Source organism: Symphalangus syndactylus, chromosome X (assembly GCF_028878055.3).
Source record: "Symphalangus syndactylus isolate Jambi chromosome X, NHGRI_mSymSyn1-v2.1_pri, whole genome shotgun sequence".
NCBI lineage: Eukaryota > Metazoa > Chordata > Mammalia > Primates > Hylobatidae > Symphalangus > Symphalangus syndactylus.
Window position 1 is genome coordinate 113,143,136 of NC_072447.2, and position 20,937 is coordinate 113,164,072.

General features: G+C 39.4%; 1 protein-coding gene across 1 annotated transcript in view; it reads right to left on the bottom strand.

The window, feature by feature from the left end:
• Positions 1-6,947: 6,947 nt before the first annotated feature.
• The window catches only part of GUCY2F (guanylate cyclase 2F, retinal), a 102,460-nt gene continuing 88,470 nt past the window's right edge, over positions 6,948-20,937 (bottom strand). Inside the window, 5 exon segments of the mRNA XM_055268492.2 lie at positions 6,948-7,807; positions 10,694-10,782; positions 10,875-10,963; positions 16,913-17,007; positions 19,968-20,066. Of these exon segments, the coding sequence (XP_055124467.1) occupies positions 7,785-7,807; positions 10,694-10,782; positions 10,875-10,963; positions 16,913-17,007; positions 19,968-20,066 (395 nt within the window). The 3' untranslated portion in view covers positions 6,948-7,784.

Genomic DNA, 20,937 nt, shown 5'->3' on the forward strand with positions numbered 1-20,937 from the left:
CAAGAAGAGAAAACAAGAACACATGAGAGGCAGGGGGAAAAGATTTAAGCTACAATCTAAGTCAATATGCATAATAAAGTGCTCAGAGAGAGGGGAGTATTGAGAAAAGTAATTGTTCACTCTGAAAGTACAGGAAAAGTTGGAGGGTGGCAATGAATTGAAGAGAGAGGCACTAGAAACCCCTGGAATATGATGCAAAAGAGAGAGAGAGAGAGAGAGGAAAGGAGATTTTAATGAGTTCTCTTAAGATTTTTGCTTAATGCGAGAATTTAAATTGTTTTAAAATTACTTTTGGTTGCTAGACTATGTCTTTGATCAAGGCACTTCTCTGATATTCATTGAGAAGGGTCCTTACTCCATAAAAGTTTTATTAATTTCATAAATTCATCTCTCTGTGAAGTTGAGTGCCTTGCCCCTGTAGATATGCAATGACACTTCATAGAAGATCTGGCAAATTGGCTTTTCCCAATAGCTAATCACCAAAGCCAGCAAGTAATTGGCAGAGACCACACATACTCCTTGAGGCAACCTTCAGGGAATTTGACAATAAATTTTCTGTGACCCAAGAGGATAACTTGATACAGAAGACACTTGAGAGCTGATAAGGGTCATGTTAACTGTCTATTCTTGTAGGTTCTCTGTGCCAGGTCCCTATAGTAAGCCAGATCAACAGAAAACAACTTACTGGAGCCATAATACCTTAGCTTTCTGGATTGGGGAGACCCTTAATGGCTTAAGATTTGACATTTTACAGCCTTTTATTCCTTTTTGAAGAGGAAGAAAAGATATTTCCATTTGAAGATTGTGTCTATATCTTTTATAAAACCACATTGTCCGTTATAATAAACAATATCTATTATACAGGTTTCACATGATAAAATCCTCCTGGAATTCAGTGGCAGGAAAAAGAAATCTCTCTAGGCAGATGAACTCACAGGCGTGTTGCTGTTGTTGTTGTTGTTGTTGTTTTGGGGTTTTTTTTACTTGACAGAGAACCATGCAACTCAATTTTGTTGTTTTCTTCCCTTTTTGCTGTAACTACCAAGAAACTCAGAGTGAGATTTAGTGGGCAAATACAGTGATTTATCATGGGACTGTCTGAAGCTTCTAGTTATGTTTCTTATAACTTTTTCTGGTTTGGGGTTTGAACTGACCTGTTTTCACATGTTCTTAACACTTGAAAACCACTTAGGTCTGTTTTAAGAAGGTGTGTCAAGGAATCGTAGAACCAAAAACTCAGAATGGGAATAGAACTTGAAATATCATTTATCCTAACTCCCATACAATGCACAAAATATCATCTACTGTGTTCCCATTACACGATCATTTAACTTCTGTGTGAATATCCCTAATGACAGAGAACTCACCATCTCTCAGACTCTAACTTTCATTTTCAGATATCTCTGACTACTAGAAAGTTCTGCCTTATGTTGATTTTATGTCTCCAGCTTCCATCATTTGATTCAGATTCTATCTTCTGAAGCAACATAAAACCTGTTCGCCGTGGTATCCCTTCATATCTGTTAAGAGGGCTATCTTGCCCTTCCTTTGTCCCTTAGTGTCCATTTCTCTTGGCTAAGTATTACAATTCATAAAATTGACTACCCTCAATGCCACAAGTTAAAACCATAATAAACAATAACTAGATTCTTTTCAATGCACAAATGAGGAATGTTTTCGCTATCAAAGGTTAGTGGTCCTCAAGAAAAAAAGTTAACCAACTATGACATACTAAAAATGTGACTTAATTTAGCTCTTTAGTATTTTATGAAGGAAATATAAAAACACGTGAACACTTTTCAGATAAAGAGCGAGGTATCTAACCTCTAATAAACACAAGAAATACAAAATATACTTTGTTTTTAAATAATAGCTATGAAGTTACATATATATATGTGAGTATATATATATGAGTATATATATCTCCACAGGTGGTGTGAGAGAGGGTGATAGTAGATAGACGGATGGGAACGCAAGAAAAACATTAAATAACAAAAGAAGGGGTAAAAGTGCACAGAAAAAAGATACATACACAGAAAGACATAGAAATATTCATTTATTTATTTAACATATATTTATTGAGTGCCTGTCATATGCATCAGGCACTGTGCAGAGTACAAAGATGAAGTAAACATAGTTCCTGCCTTCAAGAAGCTTGTAAATTTTTTTTTAAATCTAGGTCAAATATAGTTGCGACAGGAAGACAAGTAAACAACCATAAAACAAGTTAATGTTACATAACCATTAAAGAAGTAAATGTAGGAATTTAGAAATGGAGACATATGATTATAGTGAACAAGGAAGGCTTTTGGTGAAAAGAGATATTTGACTAGACTTTGAAGAATGGGTAGAATTTGGACATGTGATGGTAGGAGACAGAGAAGGAATTTTAGGTAGAAGAAACAGCATGATTAATGGCATGAAATCAGAAAATGTCAAAGGAAAGAGCTAATAATAGATTTTGACTAGAGAATAAACTGCAAGAAGAAGGGTAGAGAAAGCTAGGTTGGAAACCAACTAAGGAATTAAAACTAGAGGAACATTGAAGTTTCTGGAGCAGGAAAATTACAAGAGGTGAACTGTGATCCAAGAAAAATACACTTAAATACAGAAAAGATATACATACAGAAGGAAAAAACTTACTTCTCTGGAGTAACATAATCATCTTATGATATGGTTTGGAATACTGTTACTAAAAACCGTTCAAATAGTGTTGTACTTTCTAATTATAAGCATAAGTGGGGATATTTTGTGTTAATGTTTGTCCTGTGGGGTCAATGACTAAATCAACCCAAATCTGACCAATGAGGCAGGTTCTACAGTTTCACAACCATCCAGAAAATTTAATCTGACCCTAGATTGCTCCTGGACCAAGGGATGCCCCACAAAACATGTGGACTTATTTCTAAACCACATCAAAGATGTCCCAGTGAAGTTAAAATATTGCCACTAACAGTGAGCCAAAGTGAGTATATAGGTTAATGGTCACCTCTACCCCCAGTCTCTCTTTGAAAGAGATTCATTATTGCTTGGCCTACAGCAAACCCAAACTAGCTCCATCAGCTAGTCCCTGAGAGTGCTCATTCTTATTACCAATGCTGCTTGAACAATTGTTTTTCCTATGATCTATCATTCCAGGAAGCCATGTCATGAGAAGTTCACCTGTGTCTATTCCCCATGATGAGCTCAACCACCCCTGAAGTAAAGCCCTTCTTTGGCTAGTCTATACCCAGTGAATACAAAATTGTACTCACAACTCAGGAAATTTCCTGTCTCTGGAGGAGAAAGTTGGTGTCGACAAGTAGTAATCAGATTCAGTTCTTATCTTGCTTTAAAGTTTGCAGGTTTGGTTCTCCCCTGACTTCTCTCACTATATATAGGAGCTACCATTTGGATATTGGGCACATTGAAAATATTCTTGGTGTTCTCCAAAGTCAGGCATCTCCTCATGTATTTCTGAGACTTTAGTTCTATAGGACCTGGGTCCTGTGCTAAAAGTTACAAATGAATCCATAGGGCCAGGCAGAATTAGAGGTTTATTCTCCATCCACTTGGGCCAGATCATCTTAGATAGGGGCATATATGGATTAGATCCTGTCTGCATGGTAAAGCTGATTTAGTAATCAAGGAATCTGCTATCTTCCTTCTGTACTCTATTTCTTTCTGGATTGTGATGTCAGCAGTCACCTAGCTCAAAACACCCCAAACCAGAGTATTCCTGCCAAGCCCATGCTTGTACATACACAGTTAGGGATCTTACCCCTAGAATTTCTAAGAAGTATTCCTAAGGGTCAGAGGTTTTCCTTGATAATTCAGATCTATTTTTGACTTGGTAAAGCAAGTTCTTATTTACTAACTAGACAGTAATTTTAAAAGGAGAGCTTCTCCTCTCAGAATCTTCATATTCTCCTTCATACTATAACAGGGTTGATAGTTTCCAAAGGCCCTGCCAGTTCTATGATTCTATGTGCATATTCATTTGCTTGGAATTAGTCACCTTTGAAAGCTCTTTAGTGGCATCTGGAGCCACTCTAATTTGTAGTGAGCCAAAGTGAATATATAGATTAATGGTCACTTCTGCTTCTCTCTTTGAAAGCAATTCATTATTGCTTGGCCTACAGCAAATCCAAACTAGAAAATAAGTAAGATTGCAGGGATTTTACAAACCACTCCAGGAGAAACACAAACAACACACAAATAACAGACATATAATGTCTTATAAAAGGTAAGTTGTGTCCATATCTATGGTCTACTCATCAATTATCTTGACCCGAGAAGAAGGCGTGGACCACAGAAGGGGTGAGAGAGAATTATATTGCACAGACTCCACTATTTTCATGGGCTATAATCAATCAGTCAGATGGGAAATGCATTGATTAGGTCCACCAGCTTTGGCTGGAGAAGAGGTTAAAGTAAAATGGTCAATCCCCTGTGGCCTTTTGGCTAATTAATGCTTACTTGATTCAATTGAGTGTTTAAGTTACATTCAATTATTTGATGTCACATAGATGTGACCACCCAGTGCATGAAGTATTACTGTTTGGCTGTTTGCCACCTCCTACTCCTTGCAAGTTGATTCCAGTTGGATTAAGGACAAGAATGTAATTAAATGAGTAGTTTGGTAATAAAGTTGTTTATACTATGTCTAAGACAAGGTAGGAAAAATGAGAGTTCTTGCAACAATACTTCTTGTTAGAGTTGCTTTATGTAGTAAACCAAGTTATGGCCCTCTGATGAAGTAGATAGCCATCTGCTATCTCTTCCTGCTTCGCTATCCCAAGTGCAATAAAGAATGACTGGATCGCCTGGGCGATAGAGCGAGACTCTGTCTCAAAAAAAAAAAAAAAAAAAAAAAGAATGACTGTATCACTGAAAGCTGCCCAAAATCTAAACAGATTCAACTTCTACCATCAAAAATATGACTAATATTGCCAACAATAAAATGAAATAAAAGCAAACTGGGTTAATTTCAGAATCAGCTGAGTGCAGGTATTCTTTGACTAGGTAGATGCTATAATAACATGCAATAAACTATGAAGTGAAGCCAAACAGGGAAGACAGAATAAAGGATCTAAAGGAATTTTGAACAATCCTAACTTCCTGTGTGCCTTTCTGTGTTTTTCTAAATTTTCTACAATGAACATATATTGCTATTGAGGTCCGTAAGGGAAAAAAAACTAAAGAAAAGGGCTTACATAATTCCCCATGGGATGATCATTTTATTAAGTTATGTTGTAAAGTACAGTAAAACCTTAAATAAGCAAAACCTAACTTGCAGTTCATTCACATTTGGCTTTGTTTTCCCAATAATTTATTTTTAAAAGATAAATCACAAGAAAACAAGCAGATATGAGGGATGTGATAAAACAAATTTAAATTTGTTTGAAAACTTTATTTAAATTGTTTTCTAAATATTTTATTTTATACAAGGAATATAAGGGTACTTAGGAAAACAACTGGGGATAAATTTTTACTCCCTCTTAATGACCAACTCAAGCCAGTGTGCTAGTAGCAACAGACAAATAGAGAAATAATCAGTTGTATGTGAGACTCATGCTATACCTCACTAAATAAATCAAATAGTATATGAGAGTAGGGAATGGTTTTTCTTCTGATCAAATAATTAAAGCACTAAGAAAAATTGAAGAAAACTTAGTTTTGGTCAATGCAGAAGGCCTTCATGAAAAAGAATCTAAAAATGGATGGAATAGTTTTACAAAGGGTCTCATGATAAAATCAAGCAAAGGAAGATGTGATCATGAACAAGACAGAATTAGTAGGCTTGACAAGATAAACTTGGTTGACATGCTGGACTAGAGAAATACTAAGGAGGAGAATAGGGGATAGGATCAGATACAGAGTTAGGAATCACTCTCAGTGGGTTTTGTTGCTTAATAAAAGATTTTGGCTGAGCAGTGTTCATTTTGCAGGCCCACCCTGGAGCTATAGGTCCTAGGGCTAAATAAGCGAACTGTGTTTGGGAGAATACAAATTCATGGAGGCTCTGGAGCTGCAGCCCCACTCCCACTCCCTTGCCCTCAATTATCCTTCCATATGTATTCTGCAGGACAGTGCTACCATCTCTGGAAGAAGTCAAGCTTTTTTATTGCCTCACCAAGAAAAGATTCAAATCTTGGAGCCCTTTGCCCAAGATTTGCCCAAGGGCGAGAGAAAGAGAAAACAGTAAGCGTACCTTACATATCCTAGGCCTTTCACAGGATTTCAATACTAATAATTCCAAGCCCCCGCACCACTACCATATTCCATAAACGGCTTGCAAATTCCTCAACTTTCCTGGATTTTTAAACAAATAAACATTATTACATTTGTCACCCAAACTTCTAGTTAGGTCTTAAAAGCTCAGCTTTTGACTGAGACCTTGTTAAAAATAGAGGATGATATTTTATGCATCCTTCTCTGGCATGCCTGGAAAAAGGAGTTAGAAACTCTGCTCAAGGAAGTTGAAAGGCAACTTAATCCTTTTCTGCATCCTCTTGAACAGCTTTGGCATAGTAAGTAGACCACCTGAGGCTGGCAGAAGTTGGATTCTGTTACGAGATAAGTAGTCCAAGGGCTTTGACTGAAGGTTGAAGGAAAACTGCTGGGAAGAACTTTTGACTCTAAGCTCAGATTCAGGGTGAGTTGATAGTGGAAAAATTAAATAATAGTGAGAAAGGTATCAAATTATACCTTAGGCATTTATTTCTTTAAAAGGGGTTGTACTAAAAAGAATTAACTGATTTACTAGCTGATATGTTTGGGTTCAGCTGTTTTAATAAAGAGACTTTTTAATATAATAAACGAGAGGAAAAGCTTGCTTAACTATTTTAAACATGCCTGAGACTTAAGCCTTATTGCTTTGGTCCACGTGACTGTGGCAAGCCACTGCCAATAACCCATTGAAAGTGGAATCTGGAAAACTAAAAGCATAAAGTAAAAACAAATGTTCAAAGGGATTTATTTTAGGAGAAGGGGTAGAGGGTTGAAAGGCAGGGTGGGCAGGAAAAGGGAGGGAAAGTACAAAACTTTAAGGGAATCTCTCAGTTCAGTCTATGATTTTTATATCTTTTACCCTGACAATATATCTTACATTTATTCTGTCATGTTTAGAATACTACCCTGAGTCCCAGTTAAATACTCATCTAGCAAGGACAATCCAATTATGTTGCCTAACTTAGGAAAAGAGACAGTGACAGTTTTGGAAAGATTTTGAAAAATGAGCAATAAGAAAACAAAGAAACTTCTTAGCCTTCAGTTATCCAAACAACAAAATTAACCAGACTCTTCTCCCTCTTTCTTCCTTATGCATTCCAGCCAACTGAGGTCACAATAGACTGGGATTCAGATGTATGTTTGCTGGAAGGTTTTTTTTTTTTTTTCCTGGCACTAATCTTATAGTATCTGAGTTATAAATTATGTTCATTAAATACTTTCTAGAGATTAAAACGAAATGAAAAGGAAAACATAGTGCCTCCTACTTTTTTTCTGTGAAAATAGAGAGCTTCTCATCTTAATCCAAGTTGGGCCTGCTACTTTGGAATGACTAAACTTGGAGGTGGCGCTCTACTCTTCCATAAGGTTCACATCTATTGCAGTTCACATTCATACGGCCTTGCTAGTGATAGCTGGGTATTGAGCAAAACTTTTAAAAATTACTTCCCAGGGTCCTGCTCACACCGGAATTAGGTCATCCTCAGAGGTGTAGTCATTCACTAATTTCTTGCCCAGGCAGAATAATTTGTTGAACTGAAGTGAGCTTTCCCATTGCCTCACCAAGAGAAGATTCAAATCTTGGAGCCCTTTGCCCCTGGGCGAGAGAAAGAGAAAACAGTAACCATACCTTATATATCCTAGGCCTTTCACAGAATTTCAATATGAATGATTCCAAGCCCCACACCACTACTGTATTCCATAAACAGCTTGCAAATTGCTCAACTTTCCTGGATTGTTAAACAAATAAACATTATTACGTGTGTCAGGTTTGCATAATTAGACATTGCTATTTACAAGGGTTTTACAAATTTAACAAAAAAAGAGGGCATGTTAATATACAGGTGGTCTTCAACTTACTAATGAGATGTGTTCTACACATTTATAAGTCGATGATTTGGAACTTGGAATGGCTTCCTCCCTAGTAACAGTGCTATATGTGTGGTGGTCAGGTTTCTAGCCAGTCCACAAAGGCTGATTTAACCCACATGGAGCAGAGTTATATTAAAGCTCTGGTGGGAGTCCTGGGTCCTGATAGCAGAAGGAAAATGTGCTTTCTCTCCATTTGTTGAGTCCAATAAAGACTCAAAAGTTTTAAAAGGGGTGGAATCTAAGCTAACTTTTCCACCTTCATACTTATTTTCACCCTTCTTCTATTTCCCAGGGATCCACTGCTTTTGTGTTATCCCAAGCCTGCCAGTGTGACCCTCTATTCTTCAAAACTGCCAATTTCGCCATTTCTCTTTGTCCTAATCAAAATGAAACTGCCAAGTCCTCCTGAACAGTTAGCTCAGTTCACCTTCATTATGATATGGGTGATTAATTGCTTCTCACCCTCAAAAAAGCACATCTATGATTAAAAGAGGGGGCTTGTCAGCCCAAAATTAACCCCAGTTGGTGAAATTTTATGGAAAGTAACCAGATGATACAAAAACCAGGTTTGAGAACTAGTGGATATTTGGGGACTCAAGATAAGAGTTATCAGGTGAAGCGTAGGGCCCTGCTTGAGAGGCAGCCCCTGTAATCACTTCACCAAAGCTGTGCCCCCTTTCATAGCAATTTTTCTTCCTCCCCGGCCAACCTCACAGGGCTCTCTTAAAGGTTTCAAGTTTTTCCTCAACATCTCTTATGATGGTGGCAGCAAGTCAGTGGCATTCATAGGTATCATAGGTCTTTTGTAAGTTGGGTCTATCCCAGTAAGTATAAATTCACAGAAAGTTGGAAACATTCTGGAATAGGTGGTGTTAGCAAGTAACAGCAACAGAGGAGTGCTTGGATTTAGGGCAAGCCTTCTGAAATTTGTCAGGGATGCACTTCTTGGGGATTTTTGTGATATGTATAGGTCACCAAGGCCATGTGGTCAGTTAACATGCTGATTGAAGTACACGTGTTAACAAGGCCAGGACCAGAGGTGGAATCCTCTCCTGACCCGATGGCTTCAATCTGTTCCATATATCTACAGTACACAGAAGCTGGCCTTCTGTCAAGGGGTTCCAGATGAGTGAATTTACAAATGACCTAAGCAACATTCATCTGCATGTCAGGAAAGCACTACCAATCACACAGCCAATGATGGTAAGTGAGTTGCAGTATTTTCTGCTGCAAACTCCAACACATTCTTAGGAATGGATGGGTTCTTATACAGTGCCTCCAATGCCACACTACCCTTCCAAAGGGATAAATCCTTCAAGAGCTTCCAAACACTTTCCTGCAGACAGAGAGAGAGAGAGAGGCTAGAGAGTATGTGTCTGGATCTGTGTGTGTGTCTGTCTGTGTCAGAGGTTGTTCCTGTGCTTCCCTACTCACAGGAAAGAATGTTTCTGGAAATTGGAAGACTATAGAACAAATCCTGGCCCCAGGTGTCAGTGAGTCAGAGGGTGATGCAGGAGGCTGCAGAAGAGCCACACACTCAATACAGAAGACTTTGTGATGCATAAATGTTTATGACTAGTTCAGGGTACCTGTTATTGTTGCAGAAATGAAGATGCATTGGGGTTTCCTTAGGACAGAAACAGTCACAAAGAATCAACAAAGTCATCAGAGGCCAGTGGGAGAATATGAAAGTATGTGGATGCCTTTAGTAGTGGCTGCTAGAATTGTGATTATTCTGGGACATGTTAGAGAACAAGGGAGCAGGAGTATGTGGAGATGCCTTAATGTTTACCTTAGAATCTTGTGATTTCCAAGGATATGTGGAGGGAGCAAAGTGTTTCAGGGCCAAAGTTCCCATGGAAGAAAGAATAAGAAAGCAAGATTTAAAAAAAAAAAAAAAGCAAACACGATAAAGAAGATAAGAGATACTGAGAAGAGCCCAAGAACACAATGGATTCCTCAGAGATAAATACGGATAAATATGTGGAGAGAATTCTTGATAATTAGATGGTTGTTGCTGCTTCAGAATTGTACCATCCTAGTAGGGGAGGAAGGATGGGAGAAATTGTCCTGAATACAAGCTAGGCAGTCAAAGAGTAGCCAGTCTTATTTTGGTTGGCAAGGCCAACCTTGAAAGGGATCAGGCAGTGCCTCCGGAGGAAATGACATAAACATCCCCTCCAAGGTGGTCTTGCCAACAGATCCCAGGAATAGCAGGTAGTCCTATTGCTATTGCCTAGACAGATGTAAGTCTCTAAACATCTGATGTGGCTCACCATGTGGCCCAGGTGCTCAACAATAAAAGAGACAAGTGTACCTGCCTGATAACTGGATAGCAAGGCTAGCTTTGTTAGCATTCAAATATGTTGTCAGGGCAAGAGGCAAGGGTCTCTCTCAGGCCAGGGCAGACAATTTCCCTCAGGTGCAGCTCACCCTGCAGCAGGCCTCCCCACAACAAGGTTTTCACCCATTTCATTAGAGCTTGGAAATTCTCCAGCTCCATCACACTATGCCAACAGAGTGTAGGCTAACACTGGCACGCATGCCAAAGGAAGCCCCAGATTTGAAAATTTGGCAAGCTGCTGTGCTCTGTTTTCCTCCTGGCCATTACCTTGTGGCTTGTTTCTCACCAACTGCCTTTCTGCTTTTCTTCTTTGGAAGGCTGCAACCTCCACTGGTTGTAGGCCATGGCCCACTTGCCTGCAGGGCAGGGAAGACATCAAATAGGCAGTGAAGAAAGTGTGGCAGAGTATGGCATAGGAAGACTCCAATTAAATGTGAACTCCACTTACCCATCTTTGTCCACTGGTGGGGGCACAGGAAGGGGCTTCGTGAAGCCTTTTTTCCCAATCAGCCAGAAGGTCTCCTCTGTGCCTTTTCCCTTATGATAGAAAACATGAAAAATCTTAAGCATGCTATAATCAATTTTCCCAAAAGAATATAAGCATTCAGCTTGGCTCAGAAATTGCCTCACCACTCCCTGGAGTCTTCCTCCCTACGGAGCTGAGCCAGAGCAGCCAAATGAAAAGTGAACATTATATCAAGCTGTCATCCAGATGTTTTGTCTACCGCCACCATACAGCTTCATCATTGGGAATGTGTGGATGTTTGGTTTCACAGCAACCAGATGTCTGGATGCTCAGTTGAAGATTTTGTTTATCATTTGTGCCCTGATCTTTTGGCATTAGGTAAGCCATTGTCTTCTGTATCTAGAGTACATATATTCAGATTCTACCTACCCGCTTACCCTCTCATTCAATGGCTCTCACCAAACCCAAAAAGAGAGTAAAAATGGAAAACAGGCTGTTAAATTTTAAGCCTAAATTATCCTGGCTATTTTGAGAGGTCTACATTTGTGCAGTGTTCTTTTCTTCCAGCCAAGGGGCTCTTACAGGTAGGGCAAGACCCCAAGTTGGCCTCCATCTATAGCTCAGTTACTTGGTTGTCAAGAACCATAGGTCTCAGAAGAGAAAAGGAGTGTAAACTCAAGCTAGTCACCCCAGGGCCTGAGTGATGACCTCAGAGGAGCCAAATTTTCTGCCTCTGTTCTGCTTTTCTCTCTTTCCAGTAAACTTTCCTCTCAATGTGCTTCTCTCTCCTCCTTTCAATTCTCTTTCATCTGTTCTCTCATTTCCTCTAATCCATAAGAAAAAAATGTGTTTACCAAGACTGAGAAAAGTAATGGGATGTGTTTCCAACTCATTAATCTGAAATATAGTCTCACTCTCAGCAGCTCTCATTTGGAGCAGTTCTGAATTGTTTAACTTAGAAATTCCAATTAGATTTGCCCCCTTTAAATATCAAGTCCACTGTTCCCTATTTTACATCACATATATTTATCTCTTAACAATAATGACGACAACCATAATAATTAGCATATTTAATTGGAGAATCTCAAAGCATTTTGCAAATATTTGATTCAAGGCTTGAACAAGACTTCTATGAGGCAAGTAGAAAGAGCATACCACTGTAGTCCAACCTCCATTAACTGGCATCAGACTCTTCCTAAGCCTCAAATAGTTCAAATAATTGGACTATTTGAGCCCACTCTGTTTTCAGAAGAGGTAAGCAACTTGAAAATACATTCCATCACTCATTCTTTCATTTATTCCACTCCTCCTGTACTAGGGCTGGGAATACAGAGATGGCTCCGTCCTTAAGGAGCTCACAGTACAGTTAAACACAAACATTATGCCATGTTATAGGTTCTAAACACATTAAGCCCAACTCCTCTGATTCCAAAGCTTTTTCTTTTTACACAGTACCTAGTGTAGTGTCTTATACAGACAGTTGCCCAGTAAATAATCAGACTGTTTCATTAATTGAAACTCTCAGCCCTTGTGCACTTGGAATACTCAAGGCACCACTGGATCTTATTTTGGAAAAACATACTATTAAAGTTCAAATTCAAGGACCCCCACCCTCAGCCATATTTGACTGTTTGTCTTGAGATCTAGAGGCTATCAGAACAGCATGCCAATCCCCAAGGGAGCTTTGTAGATGCCAGGATTGTCCAAAGATTTGGGTGGGTCTTAGGACACACTGGGATGCCAAAACTAGTGGTTGCAAAAGAGGATAGAAGTGTTATGGACTCAGGCAAGCTTCCAAATCAAAGAGTATGCAGGGGAGCTCCAGGGGCTCTCTGAGGTTTTGGAGCCCATCCAAAGGAATTCTTAGAATCCCAGTTCTCTGTTTACCTACCTGACTTCCACAATTTTGCTAAAGGGAGAAAAAGAGAGAAAACAAGTATGGCAACCACTGAAGCCTGAAGCAAACTCTTTGACCCAATATCAATCCCCAAGCAGTCCTAGAGATCCCCCAAATAATAGCATCTTACTTTGGCATGATGCTTATGAGACATTTTGGTATCTCCTATCTTATTTAATCCTCACAAAAATCTAGAATGTAGGTTAATTATTAATCTCATTCTGCAAATGGGGACACTGAGATTCCTGGAGATTAAATGACTTGTCAATAAATAGGCACAGCTGGGACTTGAAACCAGCTCTACTAGACACCAAATTTTAAATGCTCTTCCTTCCATACCACAAAGCTTCTCCAACACACTGGAGTCAAAAGGCAGATCTAGAGGCCAAAAAGCAACTATTGGGAAATTTGAAGCTTGTGAGATTAATGAGCTTCCTGATAACCACAAGTCAGATGAGGCCTCTATGTGGACAAACGAAAGCACAGAGAGAGGGTGAAATTACTGGTCTGATGTCAGACATTAAGTCAGTGATAGGGCAAGAATTTGAGGCAAAACTTTCCTCTGTCAATTCAATCTCACTATTTCTTAACTCAATTGCTGGTGTGTGTGCATGTGTGTGCTCATATGCACACACGACTGCTTGTGTTTGTATGCTGGGGTTGGGGTATGAGTGGGAAAGACTGGGGAAAATAAAACAAATACTAATACTTAGGAACCTGAGAACCAAATACTGTTTAACCCCAGAATTCAAAGACAAGTTCAGAAAGTGCCCACTTCTAGAATGTAAATTAATACAGCCATTATGGAAAACAGCATGAAGATTCCTCCAAAAAGTTAAAGTAGAATTACCATATGATCTAGAAATTCCACTTCTGGGTATTTACTCAAAATATTGGAATCAGTTTGTCAAAAAGATATCTGCACTCCCATGTTCATTGCAGCACAAGGCACATTAGCCAAGTTATTGAATTAACCTGTTTATCAACAGATGAATGGGTAAAAAAAATTTAGTGTATACATACAATGGAATACTATTCATCCTTTAAAAATAAAGAAATTCTGTCACTAGTGACAACATGAATGGAATTGAAGAATATTTGCTAAGTGAAATAAGCCAGGCACAGAAAGGCAAATACTGCATGTTTTCACTTATATTTGGAGTCCAAAACAATTGAACTAATAGAAGCAGAGAGTAAAATGGTGGTTACAGAAGCCAAAGGTGGGTGAAATGAAGACATGATGGTGTAAGAACACAAAATCTGTTCAGTTAGACAGGAAGAATATGTGTGATTTTTTCAGCTCTATTGCATATCATGGTGAATATAGTTAATAATGTTGTACATTTCAAAATCACTAAGCAAATGCATTTCAAATGTTCTCACCACAAAAAAAAAATGTTAAGTATTTGAGGTGATGGCTATGTTAACTAGTTTGATTGAATTATTCCACATTGCATTAATAAATCATAACATCACCTTGTACCCCATAAAATACACGATTATTAATTGTCAGTTTACAATTAAAAATTACAAAATATTTTTAAAGTGTCCACCTCTGGCAACAACAACATAAACTGGCTGAAGAGCAATCATTTGAGAAAGTCTCCCCAGAATGTAAATCTACCTAAAAGTTTCTGGTAAATACAGCTGATAAGCCTAGATATATACAAAAATCTCAGCAAGGAGCTCCACAATTGTCAGAAAAACAGTGACTGAAACAGGACTCATGTACGAGAAGAGGTAATACAGTGACTTATCACTAGCCCACCAGGAGACAAATATTGAAAAAGTAGAACTGGCCAGTTAGGCATTGATAATTTGTTGCCAGTATAGTACAAGAGGGGCTTGAAGTGGGCAATGGGCAGTGGGCCCAAGAGGCTGAGCTTCTCATCTCTAAATGAGTCCTCCCCCAAGCTACTTCAGCTTCCTCACTTTGGTCTCTTTCTTTGTAACCTCAACCCAGCCAATTACTCAACTGCCCTATGTTCTCCTCTCTCACCCAATTAATCCACGTTTTTGATTCCACTAAGCGAAATAACGTAAAGTGTCATCAACCTAGGGAAGGAGATGGCATGGAGGGAAGAAGGTTCTTACTGGATATAAACCTTGAGCCCAAGAGAAAAGGTTTTAATGGAGGAATCTCAAACATCAGTCAGCTGGAAGGAAAAGACATTTCTAGCCATCAACTTTGAAATCACACTGGGCTCACCATCAGATGTGATATTTCTGCCCCATGTACTGGAGCAACTCTTGCTTCCAGTAGCACAGAGTGGATGGGGAGTGAAAATGTTGAATCAGAATTTCTGAAGTGTGCTGGCGACATGGTCTTATTGGGGGTATATTGCATGTCCCTGGTGGACCAGAAACCCCATGTCCCCCAGCCCCTATGATGCAATGTACAACACCTGTTTCTGGTGGGGAGGTAGAGGGTACAGACACAGAAAGGATCTCTCCTCCTCTCCTGACCTATTCTTGGGCCTTACTTCCTCTCCTCTTCCTTGTTCTCATTGCCCCTTCCTTTCCTCTGAGGCTGCCTCTTCTCTTCCCTCTTAATCTCTCTTCCTCATAAGTACCCTGCCACCACAATAATCCAGGCCCAATGTGGCGTCAGGGAAAGGCTCTTCTTCCAACTTGCTGCAAAATGTTCCCAAATTCCCTGGGGTTGGGGAAACCATGAAGTTGCAAAGGGCCCTTTTGAAGTTAAGTCCTGATTTTGTACTTGAAACATCCAAAGATGTGAGTGCTCCTGAACTGAATTTGTGGGTCAATAATAACCATTGGGACAGGGACGCATTTTTGTTTTTCAGTTTCAAAAGTGGCAACTCTTCAGCTTTTAAATGAGTGGTCTCTGCCCAGCAATGCAGAGGAAAAGGTCTTCAGGAAACCAAGCTGCATTTCTACTCCTCTGTTGAAATACGACAGAATGTATAGAAGGATCACAAAAGCTTTGGACAGTTAGATTCACTGCCCAAGTAATATCCCTGTCTCCATCATTTTACTGTCTGAGTTCTCTGCAAGAGGTGGGAAAGGAGCCTCTGTCCCCTTGTAAGTGACTCATCCAACCTCCTGGAAGATACTAATGACCTACTGGAAGGAAAAAACTAGGACTAGCCATCGGAGGAAGTTATCAACTAGAATTAGACCTTCCAAACTTTAATGTCTGAAATCTAGCTACATGTAACTTGCCACTGTTTAGAAAAGGAACGCCAAAGTCAGAAGCTAATTGTGCATCACTTAGTGCCCTGCTCTTGCTTTGCCCAAAATTAATAACTGAGAAAATCATCTTCATGCAGTATGATGTCATGGAAAGGTCACTATAAAGGAAGTCAGGCTTCCTGAGTCTTGACCTGATTCTGCTATCAGTTGACTGTGTGACCCTGCTCAAACTACACCTCTCTGGACCTTGGTCTTCATCTGAAAATGAGGGAGTTAGATTATTATATCACTGAGCTCTCTTACAACTGGGTCAACCGGTGGTCTTTGGGTCATTCAGAAAGAGATAAATAGAACGTAGTGGAAATGGCAAAAAAAGAAAACTAAAATTATTCTAATCCTGTATCTCAGGTCAAGTGATAACTCTAACAGGGAAAAAGGGGCTACAAAATGTTTGCCTTTCATAGAAACTGACTTTGTTCCTCCTGGTTTCTTAGGGAAAGAAAAAAGTCTCTCTGCAAATAGTGTGCCAATGGGTGCCTTTCACCCAGGAAGGGTGGCCACTGAGAAAGTGAATAGAAAATCCAAACTCACAATTACTATGGCTTATTGAACAATGTCTGGCACTGCCAAAGAGTGAAAAAATGTAGGTTAGAAAATGTAAATAATAGTGCAGCTCATTGGAAAGCCAAATTCTGTGCAGTTCTTTAAGAGAGAAAGATACAACTTACAGTCTGAAAAATGCAGAAAAAAATCTCAATACTCCTCCCCACTGTAGCCATATTTTAAAGAGAAGAAAATTGAGGCAAAATGGAGCAATCTTTTGGGAACCCCAAATGGGGCTGAAGATTCTCCCCAAGTTATAGCTCTGAGTCTCAGACTCCCAGGTAAACTCTTTCAGCAGACCATGACCTCTCCAGAAGCAGGTGTATCCAAGTAGTCTGGCTCAAAAAACAAAAAGACATTATACCTTGAGCTCTGTTCTTCCTCGAAGCTCCAGTTCATAGCCCTCACTCAGATTTTGAAGAATTGTAACAGTGCTGAGACTGACATGAATGCGATAAGCTGCAAAAGAAGGAGAGACATGATTTGGGCTCCTTTCTCACTGGTAAAATTAATGAGAAAATGTCAATGTAATAAATGTCTTCACTTGTAAATGAACTAGACCATTAGCAACGTCCTGAGAGAGGTTTACTTAGGGTTTCACAAGAGGAGGAGAGGGAGTGATGGCCTTCTTCACCAGGCCCAAATAAGGCATTAGTTGTAGCACCTATCAGCCTCCTAGACACTATCTTAAATGAAAGGCCATGCAATAGGTGTTAATTTAACTCAAAGGTTGAGATGGAGAAACCAGCATCTACTGTGCTCTCAGCTGAAACGTGACGTCATTTGAAGAAAGTTTGACTTCAGCAGCTTCTTTCACAGGCTGCTACTATGGCTGAACTCTCATGCTTTACATCTCTTAAGAGGCAAAAGGATGTCTTTTCCATATGCATTCTTACAACTATCTCTCAACATTGCTATACTTAAAAATAAAACATCACTGAGAAATATCCCAAGAACTCTTCCAACAAATATTTTATGAAGACTGTACATTTATAGCTGACCTTTGGGTGGGGGCACCTAGCTGTGTTTACACATGAATGTACTATTTTCTAACCAATGATCTCAATCTGGGATAAGAGATTTACGTGGGGAACTGCCACGTTAGAATCTTATTTAGAACCTAAGGGTAATTATTTGATGAAGAATAATCACTTGTTCACTCAGGTAAGATCCTTGACATTTCTAAAAACTGTCACCCTATGAAGTGAGACCTTATTGAGGTTGAGTCTTAAATAAAAGTCCAAGGCTAGTTTTCACACATGCTTGAGAAAATCTTTTTTTTAAAAAAAAGCCGATTACAACCTGAGTAGAAAGGCATGGCTGGAGAGAACTGCAAGGAGTTTCTGCTGTGTATACTCACAAAGACTTTCTTTCTCTTGATAGCTCAGTACTGTTGTTTGTTTGTGTCTTCCTCATTAACTCATGATCACCCAAAGCCCTTACTCAAAAAAGGTTGTCCTATTCCTAAAATATACATGCCCAGCCAGTATATTCCTAGCCAGTCCTATGTGTGCATCCCACAAGCATCTGGTCTTCAGGGAGCCTTTCAGTAGAGTAATCTTGATGGTAGGGAACACACAGCTTAAAAGAGAGATAGCTCATACCAACCACCATCCACTTGTATGGTAGGGAGAATCACTCCAGGGCTGGGTCACGAGTCACTTCCATTCCAGAATCTCAGTGGTTTCAACTGAGCACAAAGGAGATATTGATGAAATAATTTTTTATTAATAGATGTGTGACATGTCCTGATTTCATATCCAATGTGAAGAGAGGCTACCTCTCTACAGATCTCCATTCAGTTGTGGAGCTTAATGTCATATTTGGGTCATAGTCATTAGCTTTTAGAAAAGCACATTAACCAGCTCCTTTAGCACAGAGAGCACATGCATATACTTCTTTGTATGCTTCACAATAACTTCCTTGCACAGTCAGTGCTTAATAAACACCTGCTGTGAGTGATTCACTCCATTTTCTTCGTTCTAGCTGATCACTGGGCAAGGTGCTGTCTAAATCTCAAAATTCAATTTCTGGTCTCAACTTTGTATTTCCAATGTGAAATGTGTGGAGTTTTCCCTGGTTCAGACCAGAATATGACTTCAGCCTTCTGCAAGCTTACATCAGTCCAGAATACTGTGCCAGATCTGCATTGCAGTTCCATGATAAATTTCACTTCATCTTGGGTTGCACTTCAATAGTAAAGTCATATGCAAAGTCATATTAATGCAGCAGTTCCTGGATGACTACTTCCATGGCCTCTGCCATATCTAAGGAGTTTGAAGACTTTCCCAGATGTCAGAAAATTTATTCTGACAACAGCTTCTAAGTTCCATACTGCCTCCTTAATCATGGCTGCACAGGCTAGATTGACTAAGACTGGACCCATTGTGTAAGCCTGTTTCTACACATGAGTGATGGGAAGTGGGGTCAGACAGGGCACCACCCACTGTGATACAGTCCACCATAACATCGGGGACTAGTTTGAGTATATTGCTGAAGTTTGAGAAGAATTTGTCTTGCCAGAGTTAAGCCCTTCTAAGGGCTTAAGTGGTTTCTTCCCTTTTTTGGTATAAAATCCATGAAAACTGCATATAGAATTGAATGTTATTCTCTATGCTTTTCCTATAGTAGCATAAAAAATGCTTTGCTCAACCATGATATAAGCAAAAGGCACATTGTGATTCTGTAGTGGCAGTAAATAACCGAGTAAGAGTTGAGCCAGCATCTTACAAACAACAGACAAATGGCATATGGTTTGTACAGTTTTCTTTTCAAAGAAGCAGAGAAGAAATGATATCTTTGATACTATGTCTGTTTTGATAGAAGCTAAGGGTTTTATATACAGGGAAGTTGCAATAAATTATTTCAGAATTCCAAGCTACTTGGATTGAGGGATTATTGCTAGCTAAATTCTAGAGGCTATTTGATGAAGCCAGAACTCCTGGGGTCCTAACTGGTTCAAAAAGGGGACTGCAACAGCAAACAGCAGCCAACTGGGAGGCAGCTGGCTTCAGTGCGTCTCCACAAACTAGTTGAAAAATGGAAAATGTCAGTCCCTTATGTAGTTCTTTTCTCAACATGACTCCCACAAACCCAGAAGCCCGGCCAATTTTTTTCTTTACCCAAAATACTATTTCAGTTGTTTTTATCAAATTGAGTGGCTGTTTTGGTGTCACTTAGCTACAGCTTCATTTCTAGAACAAGAAAGGTACATGTTCAGTCCAACATCACCCCCTACTGGTTTGCCATTAGAGACCAGGAAAATGCATGATACATCTTAATCTTCTCAAATTATCTTTTATTTTTCTTTAAAACATTGAAACATCAAGTACCCTGCTCTCTTTCACCTCTCTGAAGAAGAATCACCTTCTCAATAGCAGGATGGTGCCATCCTATCCATCCCTCTATTAGGTACTCACGTAAGCCTGTTGATTCCATCCGAGAAGCTGTGTTCACAGTGTCTCCAAACAAGCAGTATCTGGGCATGGTGAGGCCCACCACTCCAGCAACAACTGGCCCTATAGAGTAGCAGGGGGTTGGAATTACAGTCAACAGGTATGCACCCAATGCTAATAGAGGAATAGTGCAAACAGGAAGGAATGTATCTTTGTAAAAGAATAAAAGTTGCCGTCATATAGCTCTGGGAATCTGAAGAAAGACATAATGAGTAATGAACTCTTTGCCCTACAAGAAAGCAAATTTATAACAATGCAGACATGACTGCCCTTCTGATTTATACCTTTGTTCCACGTAACAGTTACACCTGAGATGCTTATATCTGTCAACAGGGACAAATAAGTATCAAACCCAAACCAGAAAGGCCTGGGCAGGGACTCAGGGTCCAAACGTGTTTGTTGTAAGGAAAAATATGTGACTTTTTCTTGTGCCTTAGGGTTGGAAGAAAGGCTTTCATGGGTTTATCTGGCTCCCAAACTGTGTCTATGAAGAGAATTATTCTAAAACATTTCAAAAATCTGAAAACAAATAGAGCTGACTTTCAATTTTCTGTGTTGGGGCATGGAAAAGCAGTATGTATAAATAATAGAAGGATATTTTGCATTTATAACTTTTTGTTCTTACATTTTAATATGGCTGTATTAAGTGTTCAAGGTAATTGAGAAAACTTCAGCAGCCGTACTGAAAAGTCAGTCTGGGACTATCCAGAAAGTTCTTCACCTTCACCTTTCTGGTTTCTGCTCTGATTTTTTTTTCCTAAAAAGAGATGGGGATCTCGCTATATTTCCCATGCTGGTATCGAACTCCTGAGCTCAAGTGATCCCCCCCACCTCGACCTCCCAAAGTACTGGGATTACAGGCATGAGCCACCATGCCTGGCCTTCTGCTCTGTTTTTATGGCTAGGCACCAAGGGGAATAAGAAAGAAATGTAA